We start from the raw sequence: 12196 nt of genomic DNA on the forward strand, positions 1-12196 counted from the left end.
TCCCCCACCAACCTCTGTTCCTTCTGCAGCCCCCCAACCCTGGGTCCCAACTCTGCTCCTTCCGCAGCAAACCCCCCACCCCCAGCCCCTCTACCCTGCTCCTTCTGCAACACCATCCCAGCCCCCGGGCCCCCACGACCTCTGCTCCTTCTGCAGCATCCACCCTGCCCCCAGCTCCCACCCACCTCTGCTCCTTTTGCAGGGCCTCAGCATGCTGCTTGTTCTCGCTATGCCACAGCTGCAGCTCATTCTGCATGGCGTCCACATCCTCCTGGATGTAGTCCATGATCTTCCCCAGGGGGAGCGCACTCTTGCACAGGGTCTGGATGGACACGCGCAGCTTCTCGATCTCCTTGGAAACTATGTCCTTCTCCTTCTTCCACGCAGCCTCAAAGACAAGCGACTTCTCCTACAGTCAGTGGGAAAAGGGGCAGAGAAGGAAGCATCCTCACTCCTGAGGCAGGTTGGGGACCTGCTGAGGGTAGAGAGCCATGGGAGCTGGGACCACACTGGCTCGAGCCAGCAGCAGCCCCGAGGTACCAAGCGCGGTTCGGGGACTGACACTGTGCCCAGTGACGGTCCATCCCTTTTCTTCTCAGAGGTACAGGGGGTCTTCACCTGGAAGGCTGTCATAGTGGCACAGTTCTATGTAGTAGATTTCTTTCCCAACTGGCCAGAAGCTTACTGTAGTTACAGTTACCAGAACTGAGGGACGCTGATGATTTTCCCAGACAGACTGGCAGAAAGCGGCCCTGACTCCCTGCGTCTCAGTCCTTGCATGGGCCTCCTTTCCATCTCAAAGGACTCTGCAACCCATCTCCCCAAGAAAGGGGGAAAGGAACCCTTCAGAGAGGAGGAAAACTACTGGTCTGGGAATGAAGGGACGGGAGGTTTGCAAAGAAGGACATGGTGGACAGCACCAAGCCGGGCAGCGGGCCCGCTGAGTAAGAAGGGCTGGACAGAGCAGGCTGGTCATGGGGCCCAGGTGGCCTGGTGCCCTCGGTGGGAACCACAGGTGTGGGGGCCAGAGGGGTGCAGCAAAAGAGACAGCAGCAACTGAGAACTTCATTCAGTTCTGGCCAGGAATTCTCTTCATGGGAGCTTCTATCACAGGCCTCTCTGAATTTCAGAAGCTGATGCAAGTTGGTGAGAAGCAATGAATGGTTTGGCTTCTTGAAAAACCTTTCCTAGGAGATGGACATCATCTAGGAAGCCCTCCCTGGATGCTCCCACTCCATCGGGCTGGCTAAGGTGTCACTGCCTCACCCACTCAGAGTTTGAGTTGGCCTCTGATAATTCAAGTATAACTAATGAACTGGTTTTATTAAGTGACACAACCATCTGCGTTACTGTAACGCCAGCCTCAGGCTGCAGGCTCCAGGCGGGCAGGAGTCCCCGCCTGTATCCCCCCACAAGAGGTTCTCCTTAGATACTTTGCAGATGAACAAATGGAGTGACTGACTAACCCACCTGCCAAGAGGCCAGCTCCCCTGCCTCCCAGGCTTCAGCAAGCAGGCAGAAAGCCCTCACCTAATGCCTGGCACGCACAAACTGTTCAATAAACAGGGGGAGCAATGAACAGTAAAATTCATAAACCCGTCAGTTCAGCAAGGTGGCAGGAGACAAGATGAAACATACAAGTATCAGTTATATTCCTACGTACTGTCAACACATGGACACTGAAATTAAAAATAGTGTCATTCACAACTGTATATGTAAACAAAAGAGAGAAATGCCTAGGTGACTTGTGTACTGAAAATTACATAATGTGGATGAAAGAAATCAAAGTAGACCTAAATAAATGGAAAGACATACCATGTTCCTCAACTGAACAATTCAAATACTGTAAAGATGTCAATTCTCCCCCAGTTGATATACAAGTTTAACAAAATTCCTATCAAAATCCCAACCAAACTTTTTGGAAATATAGATAAGATTATCCTAAAATTCATATGGGAAGGCAAAGGAACTAGAATAGCTAGAACATTTGTTTTAGAAAAGAATAAAGAGGGAGGAATCAGTCCATCCGATTTTGGGATTTTATAGTTACAGCAATCAAAACTGTGTGGTACTGGCAGGACAGACACACAGATCAATGGAACAGAATGAAGAATCTAGAAAAAGACCCTCCCAAACATACCCAACAGGTTTGTGTTTTTTTTTTTTAATTGGTATTTATTTGAAAGAGACGCAGAGCATGGGACAGAGGGAAAAGGAGAGAGACAAGGAGAGTCCACCCTGAGCAGGGAGCCCAATGTGGGGCTCGGTCTTGGACCCCAAGATGATGACCTGAGCCAAAGTCAGCCACTTAACTGGGTGAGCCTCCCAGGTGCCCCTGCCCAGCTGATTTTTGACAAAAGTATAAAAAGCAATTCAATGAAGGAAACAGAGTCTTTAAATATGTGGTACTAGAACAACTGGATATCCACAGGGCAAAAGGAACCTTGACCTCAGTCTCCTATCTTACACAAAAATTAACTCAAAATGGATCACTGACTTAAATATAAAATGTAAAACTACAAAACTTTTAGGAAAAAAACTAGAGGAAAATCTTTGGAATTTAGGGCCAGAGAGTTCTCACACTGTCCCCAAAAAGCATGATTCATTAAAGGAACAATTGATAAAGTACACTCTGTCACAACTAAAAATTTTGTCGTGCAGAAGATCCTACTGAGAGGTTGAAAGACAAATTAGAGAGTGAAAGTACATATCTTCAAACCAAGTATCTGACAAAGGACTAGTATCTAAATTTGTAAACTCTCAAAACTCGTCAGCAAAAAGCAAACACTCCAATTAGACGAACAAAAGACACAGATCCTGCATCAAAGGGGATACATGATGGCCAATAAACACCTGAAAAGAGGGTCAAAGTTATTACTTATCAGGGCAATTCAAAATAAAGCCACAATGAGATATCACTGCCAGGATGGCTTTAAAAAGGGGGGGGGGGCACCTGGGTGGCTCAGTGGGTTAAAGCCTCTGCCTTCGTCTCAGGTCATGATCCCAGGGTCCTGGGATCGAGCCCCGCATCAGGCTCTCTGCTCAGCAGGGAGCGAGCCTGCTTCCTCCTCTCTCTCTGCCTGCCTCTCTGCCTACTTGTGATCTCTGTCAAACAAATAAATAAAATCTTTAAAAAAAAAAAAAAAAAGTTGACGTCACATGCTGGTAAGGATGCAGAGAAACACGATTACTCATACCCGGCTGGTATGAGTGTAAGGTGGTACAGCTCCTATGGAAAAGAGTTCAGCCGTTTCTTTAAAAACTAATATGCAATTAGCATCTGACCTCACAACCCTCCTCCTGGACACTTAGCCCAGAGGAATGAGAAGTCACGTTCACACACTGCCTGTGCGTGAACGTTTATGAAGCTGTACTCAGAGCAGCCCCAAACAGGAAAAAACCCAGATGCCCTTCAGCAGGTGAACAGTTAAATGATCTGTGCTCCACTCACACACCGGAATCTGCCCAGCAATAAAAAGGGACGAGCTGCTGAGTCACGCAACCTCCTGGACAGCTCTCCAGACAGTTACACTGAACGAAAGCAGCCAATCTCCAAAGACGTGCTCTGTGATGCATCTGCAGAACCTTCTTGAAATGACGGTATTACAAAAACAGAGAACAGTTACTGCTTGCCAAGGGTTAAGGAGGAGTGAGGTGGGAGGGAGGGAGGAGGTGCGGTTATAGAGGGCAAGAAGGACACTTGTGGTGATGGAGCTGTTGTGTATCCCGACTGTGTCAAGGTCAGTAGCCTGGGGCTGACGCTGTACTGCTGGTGGGGAAAACAGAGTACGTGGGAAATCCCCATCATGTCTTGCAACTGCACATGAACCTACAGTTACCTCAAGATATGTTCAGCTGAAGAAGAGTTAGTGGCCATAGAAATGCCTTTAAATTAAAATGCTAGATGACTAACATGAATTCCAGACAATAAAAAATGATTTCTCAAGGAAAAAAGTGTTGTCTTTACACAGATTAGTAAATCTCTCATTAATTTAGTTGAACACTTTATTTTTTTTTTAAGATTTTATTTATTTATTTGACAGACAGAGATTACAAATAGGCAGAGAGCAGAGCGTGCTTGAGGTTCTTTCTCTCCCTCTGCCCCCGCCATCCCGGCTCTCACGCTCTCTAATAAATAAATAAACCTTTAAAAAATAAATACATGCAGTTCTACTAAAAGCTGTTCACAATGCTTATTAAGTAGTTCCTATGTGTTTGGCCTTTTTGTGTTGAGTCTGATACAGAACAGATTGGGGCATGGAACTTAGGATGGGAGACAAAATCACGAAAAAGTCCAGCAAAACTGGTGAGTTATAAGGCAGACCATGACACGGAGGGTTTAAGCAGCGTAGCTCCTGCCTATCCCAGGTCACCTGGTCAAACCCCCTCAGAGTTCTGTGTCACAGCACCAAGCAGACTTGGGAATACTAGCCTTAAATTTATAACTTCGTTTTTAAAGGATTAAGAATTCAAAACAAAATGCATTTGGGCTAGGGTTATGGCAGTCAGGAAAGACTTTTATTATTGCTGCAAACAAAAAGCCACAAAACACCAAAACTCTGGTGTTTAAAAAAATACATTCACTTAAATGAACGTGGCAGGGTGGAGTGGATAAGTCAACGATTGTTTGCTTTAAGAGCACACCTCTCTGACGATAGGCTGATTTATATGCAGCTCGTACAGCTCTATCAGCAAATTTCCAGGCCAACATAACCATTATAAACCCTTGGTTTATAGACTTTCAATACGTATAGTAAAATATGAGAATCTACTACCATATTCACCACCCAGGAATGAGTCATATGAAATATGCTTAATTTCTGGAAACAGAAAAGGAAAAATAATGAAACTACATCATTCCACAAAGTGGGACCCACAACAGCCTGCAGCACAGGAGGACTCTGGGGAAATGGGGTGTGGGCTCCGGGACACATGCTCAGCAGGTGCGAAGCTGGTGCCGATCTGGCTTCACCACCTCCTGACTTTACGGCCCTGGGAGCCTGACCTGACCTCTCTGTACCTCGGGTTCATCCTAATAAAATGGAAATCATAATATTTATCCTGCAGGTTGAGATTAAATGGTATAATATAAAACAAGCAGCTCAGTGTTTCGCACATAGTAAACCCTCAGTAAACATTAACTGTTACCCAACACAGGAACCGGGGCGCAAACCCCGCAGGGGGCCGCAGCCACGCTCATCCCTCGGTGCCAGGACGTGGCTCCCTTCCCGCGAGCTATCTCACGGGCAACAAACCGCTCCAGGTCGGGCACATTCAGAGAACACGCTCGTACCGTGTCAACACCAACCAGAAGCCGTTATGTCCTGCTTCAGAGAGTTCTGCCACCAAAAACACCCCCTGCCTGCTCACTGCCACGCCCCCTTCCCCAGCTGCACTTCACAAACACAGATACCCCAATCCCATGAAACTCAACCTCAAGACCCCTTTCTGGAAGACCTGGACCTCGGCTCTGAGCCGGGCACAACCCACTGCACCCCTGCCACGGCCCCCCTTCCCACGGGGGACGCACATAGGGGAGGCAGCAGAGCATGTCTCCTGGGGCAGGCAGCGTAACCCCTACCTGCCTGACCCCTTCTCTGGTGCAGGCTTCATACTATGGACTACGTAACCCCTACCTGCCTGACCCCTTGTCTGGTGCAGGCTGCAGACTATGGACTCAGCTGCTCTCTGGCCAGACGACCTCTGACAAAGTGTATTCCAGAGGCTTGCTGGCCACTTACACCTGTGCTTTAGACAAAGCGACTTTCCAAGAATTGTCAGGGGACCAGTTACTTCTGGGACTTAATAGGATTTGCATTAAACACACACATGTCCCCAGGAATGTGAGAATTGGTGTTTACGGTGAGTTTTAAGTTTACACTGATTTATTCTAAGTCATTTAAATAAAAATATGAGCTAAAAAACTTGTTTCTTTCAAGTTCCGTCGCAGTGCTTCATGAGAAGAAAGTACTATTTTTAAGATCACGCCTTACAAGCCCAGCCCTCTGACCCTGCCAGGAAGTCTCCCGGAAGCAGGCTCTGGGAACAAGCAGAGGGCCATAGATCCGAGAGGTCACACCCCTGAGCAGAACTCTACCCCACACTCAGCAAACCCAATAAACAAAGGCCTGATTAATGCAGGAGCAGGGAGGGAACCATAAATCACAAAGCGTGAGTATTTGCTTTAAGTAACATACACTCCCATGACCTCAGGAACTGATTTATATACAGCCTGCCAAAAGTTCATTTGCCTTACAAACTGAGGAATGCCTCTATCCAAGTTACAAGAGAAACGCAGAGACTGACAGCGTAACCATTCTGAGTGTCTCGCTCATCCAGAAATATTCGCTCACCCAACTATGTCAACCAAACACGCGTCTCTCATGTGGGTCAGACCAGATCCCTTAGCGCATGGTAAAATAAAATAGTCTGCCCTCAAGTACTCCAACCCTTCTGCGCTCACACAGAAAAGCACGTAAAATGTAAATGTGTGGGACAAGATGATAAAGCGACCCCAGCAACCTCTGCCTTGATCAAGAAAGCCAATTTGGCCAGGGTCCCGAAAGCCCGAGGCCGCCACCACACTGCCCGCCATGTGCTTGAGCGACTTTCCACCCGTATGGCATGGACAGAACCACAAAGCGCACAGCCACATGCATCTGCCTCTTCTGCTCAAGCATGTGTATGCCGTTGGAATTTCGTGACAAGAACACACCGTGACTTGTTTACCCACTCTGCTGCTGGACATCAGGTGATTCGGGGTCTGGGGCTACTGCAACAGCTGCCCAGAGAAAGTGAGTATTCTGAGCAGTGAAGTTGTCAGTGACAATAAAAACAAAACAAAACAAAACAAAAAAACAAACAAAAAACCCCAGCTACGACAGTGGTTGGGAGGCACAACTGTGAAGAAGCTTCCCTCTGTCCCAGCATACACAAGTGCAGGACTCCGGGGACACATGTGAGCAGTGGCACTGTGGCCAAAGGCTACATCTCCAACTCCATAACACAGTATCAAACGGTTTTCCAAAACGGTTGTACCAGTGACGTCAAATAGTTTTCACGCACCAGTATTTAGTTTCTGTGCATAAAATACAACAAGAGCGACTCCTGTGGCATCACCACAATCCGACAGTGGCCGGCAGAAGAGCCTACGCGCCTCCAGACCAGCGTACAGGTGCAAGCAGGACACAGTCAGCATGCATGCCTATGGAGGGAACATGGTGTGAGGGCCGCCCGGTCCTGGGGAACATCCCAGCCTCTGCCACTGACGGTCTGCATCAGACAAAGGAACTCCGAGCCCTGGAGACGGGGATGGGGCTCAGCTAAACAATCACCGTGGGCAGAGCGATGTTTACCTCTCCTTCATCCTATGGAGTCGGCAGAAATGGCAACTGCTGGGACAACTGTCCACAGCTAAAAACTGGCTGGCAAGCTTCCACAGGAGGAAAAACGTGCGCCAGGCACCTCCAAGCATGTGGCACAGGGTGGAAGGCGGCCCCATGCTCTCTCCCTGCACAGACAGGAGGGTCTCTGGAGAGGAAGGGGTGGGAAGCGCAAGAAAGGTGGCTTAGCCAGCATCCACTGGGGTCACTGGGGCCACAGCCGAAGCTCCGTGCAGGCCAGAAAAGATGTCTCTTCAGACTGGCCTTCTGACTGCCCCGAAAATCCAAAGTAGTTTAAAATCCACCTTTGATAACATGGACAGTGGGTCAGACAGCCACTAATGGAGCCAGCAGGCAGCAGGGAAACATAGGACTCAAATTTTCAGCCCCAACAGCCCCTTCTCTATTTAAAGTCACAGAAGTGAAGAATGCGACCATATTGGCTTAAAACTGGTCCCTTCAAACATTTTTATGAAAGCCTATTCTCACGTATTTATTCTCTCAGAGGAACTTTAGAATATTATTTGCCAAGGTCCAAAACATCCCCTGAATATTTATTGGAATTCCATTGAATTTATAAACTAAGTTGAGGAAAATCACATATCATATCGAGTTTCCCATCCAGAAACACTCTCTCGACTTTTTCCAGGCCCTTTAAATTTCTTGGTAAAATTCTGTGGCTTCTCAAAATAGTTGCTATAAATCTCCTATTAAACACGTGGCTCTGTAAGTCACGTTTTTGTTTTCAGTTCCGAGGGGGACTTTAAGCACAATATTTTGAATGGGCCATCACTGACGTGCCGGAGAAGTATGGACTTCTGAGTGTCTGTTTTGACACTCGGCAGCATATACATTTGTTTCAAACTATTAACCTTTCGGAGATCAACGCGGTCATCGTGGTATGACAGTGATCCCATGTCCCCCATGAAGACCTACGTGCCTCGTGTGGTCCTGCGCTGGCTGGAGCCCCCAGCAGAGCTGGCAGGACCCTTCCACAGCCTCCATCCCGCGCTTGCGGGGGAACACATGCAGCCACTCACTGCTGCCCAGGATGCTGACTGCCCAGGGGACGCGCTCCTCCATCCTCATTCACTGCACGTGTCCAGTCATATGAGAAGCTGAATCCTACATGTGCTGTTTATTCTTGAGAGAAAACGCAGCTCCCAGTGACCCGACTTGGTTCAAGAACAGCTTCTCAATTAAGCAGAGGAGAAGTAAGCCATGCCTGAAGGGTGCAGCAGCCACTGAGCTCTGTTTTTAGCTGAGAAGGCCGCGGTGGCAGGGTGATAGGCAGTGCTGACCATTGACGGAAACAGAACCATACTTGGCTAACAGATGCACATCTTCGCTCCTAGGATACATTCTAGTTTACTATTAATTATATAATAAAATACACGCTTTAGGGGGGAAAAAAATCAGTGGAAAATCTGATCACAAAGGGCAGAGCAAGAGAAGAAAACGGTAAGATGGAATTAGCAAGTTCTTACCTATCATTAATCACTCGAAATACAAGTGGATTCAAATCTCCAATCAAAGGCAGAGTTGCTGGACACCTAAAAAAACATGACCCAGCCGTATGCTTAGGCAAGACTCCTTCTCGCTTTACAGACACACAAACTGGCTCAAAGAGATGGAAAAGGATATTCAGTGCACATGGAAACTGAGAGAGAGCAGCAGGGGCTCCACACATTACGCTGGCCAAAATGGACTTTCAGCTGAAAACTGAGATGAGAGGCAGGGAAGGTCATGTCGTTACCTGTGGATGGGGCTCCCCTCATCAAGAGGACAGGAGCGCTGGCAGCAGTCAGGACCAGCACTGCGCACCTGCACACACCAGGCAAACACCGACAGAGGAGGAAGAGCGCGTCTGGACTCCCACCGCCCTGACCTGAACCTCTGTGCACTCAGAAGCCCCAGAGACACCACACACCCTCCTGAGTGCACACATGTGGTGAGAAACCCAGTGGCATTTTGCAAACAGGACAGCTGACTCCTGGGCTGCCCTCGGAAGACCAGCAGACCAGGAAGACTGGAATCGAGCCCTGGCTGGAGCTGAAATCCCATGCCGGCTGCGGTGTTCCCACGGAAGCACCCACCGCATGTCCATATGCAGCCCAAGCCTGAGTCCTGGATGTGCCCTTCTCGAGCTTCCATCCCACTGTGCACTGCCCTCGTCTCTCTAAAACTGTGTATTTGTCACGCAGGTTTCAGAGGCTCAGAGACCAGCAGGCGTGTGCAGGCATCCCTTCCACAGCGCTGCTGCCTGGGAAGCAGAGCGGAGTGCAGGGAGGACAGACGGCTCAGCGAGGAATCCATCCAGGTCCCCCGTCCCATTCACGGGAGCAAGCAGAAGCTGCTGTAACTGGCCTGCACTGGGGCCACTGGGCAGGGCAACAGTGCACACTTCCTACTGGTCGGGAATACACCCCAAGATCTGCCTCAACTGCCCAGCTTCCCCTCAAATGAGCTGCGTCCACGGGGCACTGCCACCACCCAGGGACCCAGGCTGGGACAGGCTCTTTCTTCCCCCAGTCTTCCAAGAGGTTCAAAGGATCAGCCTTTGTGCACAGGAACCAAAGGACAAGGTAGGAAGCCTCCCATCTTACTCTTCCAGGGTCAGCACCAACCGGACCAGAAGTTCTGGTTCCCAGCTATGCATCAGAATCACCCAGGGAACTTTCTAAAATACCAAGGCCAGGACCCTGCCCAAAGATGGATGTCCTGGGTCTGAGAAGGGGCCCTGGCTCCAGTGTTTCATAAAAACTCTGCACGGTTCTAACACCAGCAGCTCTAAGCAGGTGCGCCTTCAAGTAGCTTTCAAAGGACAAAAGATTCCAAAGTTCACTCTCTTTACATTTTTTTTAAAAGATTTTATTTATTTATTTGACAAACAGAGATCACAAGTAGGCAGAGAGGCAGGCAGAGAGAGAAGGTGGGGGGAAGCAGGCTCTGCACTGAGCAAAAAGCCCGATGCGGGGCTCGATCCCAGGACCCTTGGATCATGACCGGAGCCTCAGGCAGAGACTTTAACCCACTGAGCCACCCAGGCACCCCTCGCTTTACATTTCATAACCATTTCTCTGCTACGGGCAATGACAGCAAAAGAATCTAAGTTTTAAAATATACTTTACTCTGTGCCCCCTCTCCCAGCCCTGCCACTAATGCTCTCTCTCAAATAAAAAATTTTTTTCTAAGATTTTATTTACTTGACAGAGACAGACACAGTGAGAGAGGAAACACAAGCAGGAGGAGTGGAGGGAGAAGCAGGCTCCCCGCTTAGCAGGGAGCCCAATGTGGGGCTCGATCCCAGGACCCCAGGATCATGACCTGAGCCGAAGGAAGACGCTTAACGACTGAGCCACCCAGGCACCCCAAACAAATAAAATTTTAAAAAAAAAATACACTTTATTTCCCTTTTCACTATCATCTCTGGAAACAACATTAGGATTATTAAATTATTTTGCTTTTTATTTCCATGCCTTTATGAACCAATTAGATTTACTACTTTAAATGTCCTGCTAAAATATTCATCATTTTTTACCAAAGCTATAGCTACAACCTTTCTTCTAATTCTGGTTCATTTTATTTTTACATATTTAGCCTCCTAAATTCTCTAAAAATACCAGACAAAATAATCACACCCAAATTAACCATCAATCCTACAAGGCAGTTTCTGGGCAACGTGAAACCCACCTTCTGGTTGGCATGTGAACTGAAAAAGAGATGCTCAAACCTGTCGTAAAAGTCAGGATGTCAAAGCCTTCCAATGAAAATACATTCCACAGAATGATGACTAGAAGGCATGACTCCAAAGACTGGAAGAGCAGAGGAAAATTCAAAACTAGGACAGTTAGATCCCAATACCTTGCAAGCGGTGGGGCCAAGATGGCAATGATGCGTTGCAAATAGTGTTCTGACCTGATGCAGATACGGGGCTGAGCTTTCACTAAACTTGTGCTCACCATACCTTGGTTAATCCAAAACCACAACATTTCAGTGAGCGGTTGAGGTCAGGAAGAAAAGGAAGTAGGGTTGGAGCCTGGTGGGCAGTGGGGTGGAGGACTAATAAAGCTGGCCAGGGGCGGGGGCTCTCTGGAGAGGTGGCATATGAGCAGGGACATGCATGGTGACAGGAAGTCTCTGACTAAGCAAAATCAGAGTTTTCTCTGATGGGTCCTACTACGGTCCAGCAGGCCCAAGGGACCAGCAGCCCGCCTCCAGGTAACTCTGGACTGCCAGCACAAACAAGGGCAAGAAGACACGTGGCCCACAGGAAAACAGGCCTGTAATTCTGTACAAACACCTACTCTTCCCTACTGCCCACAGACAACCAAAGAGTAATCGGGGAAGAAACAAACTGCACAAGTCTGGGATCCTGCTGAGCCCCTGCCATGGGGTAAGGGTAGCTGGACCCACTGTTCATCTCATGGCTTCTGGGGTGAGGATGGGATGGGGACTGCACAAGGAGTCACATGAGAGCATGCTAGAGAAGGACCCTTCCAGGGCTCCAGGCCTCAGACCCATGTACCCTGCAGGCAAGAGTCAAGGAACCTGCGACAAGTCAGGAGCAGCTGACCAGGGAAGCAGGTGGGCTTCGAGCTCCTAGAATCTCAAGCCATGGAATGGGATGTGAGCTCCTGCTTCTGACCAGTGGCCCTGGGGAGACAAGCCCCCAGAGAGGAACAACTTCTTCCAAGAGGGAGCCCCAAGGCTCCCCAACTTCTGTGAACCAGGTCACTCCTCAGACTTCAACTGTTCTAGGACACAGGAAGTATTTTTATAAGAATTAACAACATAAAATTAACATAATCTTG

General features: G+C 48.5%; 1 protein-coding gene across 6 annotated transcripts in view; it reads right to left on the bottom strand.

The window, feature by feature from the left end:
- TRAF3IP1 (TRAF3 interacting protein 1) overlaps positions 1–12196 on the bottom strand; it is a 68680-nt gene that overhangs the window by 15243 nt on the left and 41241 nt on the right. For all 6 annotated transcript variants that reach the window (XR_014300608.1, XR_014300609.1, XM_082690967.1 and 3 more), the window contains one exon: positions 186–409. Coding sequence is in view for 4 of the 6 variants with exons in the window: in XM_082690967.1 (XP_082547093.1) it covers positions 186–409 (224 nt within the window). In the remaining 2 variants the exon portion in view is untranslated. The remainder of the gene's footprint in view (positions 1–185; positions 410–12196) is intronic.

Source organism: Mustela nivalis (genome assembly GCF_964662115.1).
Source record: "Mustela nivalis genome assembly, chromosome: 11".
Lineage (NCBI taxonomy): Eukaryota > Metazoa > Chordata > Mammalia > Carnivora > Mustelidae > Mustela > Mustela nivalis.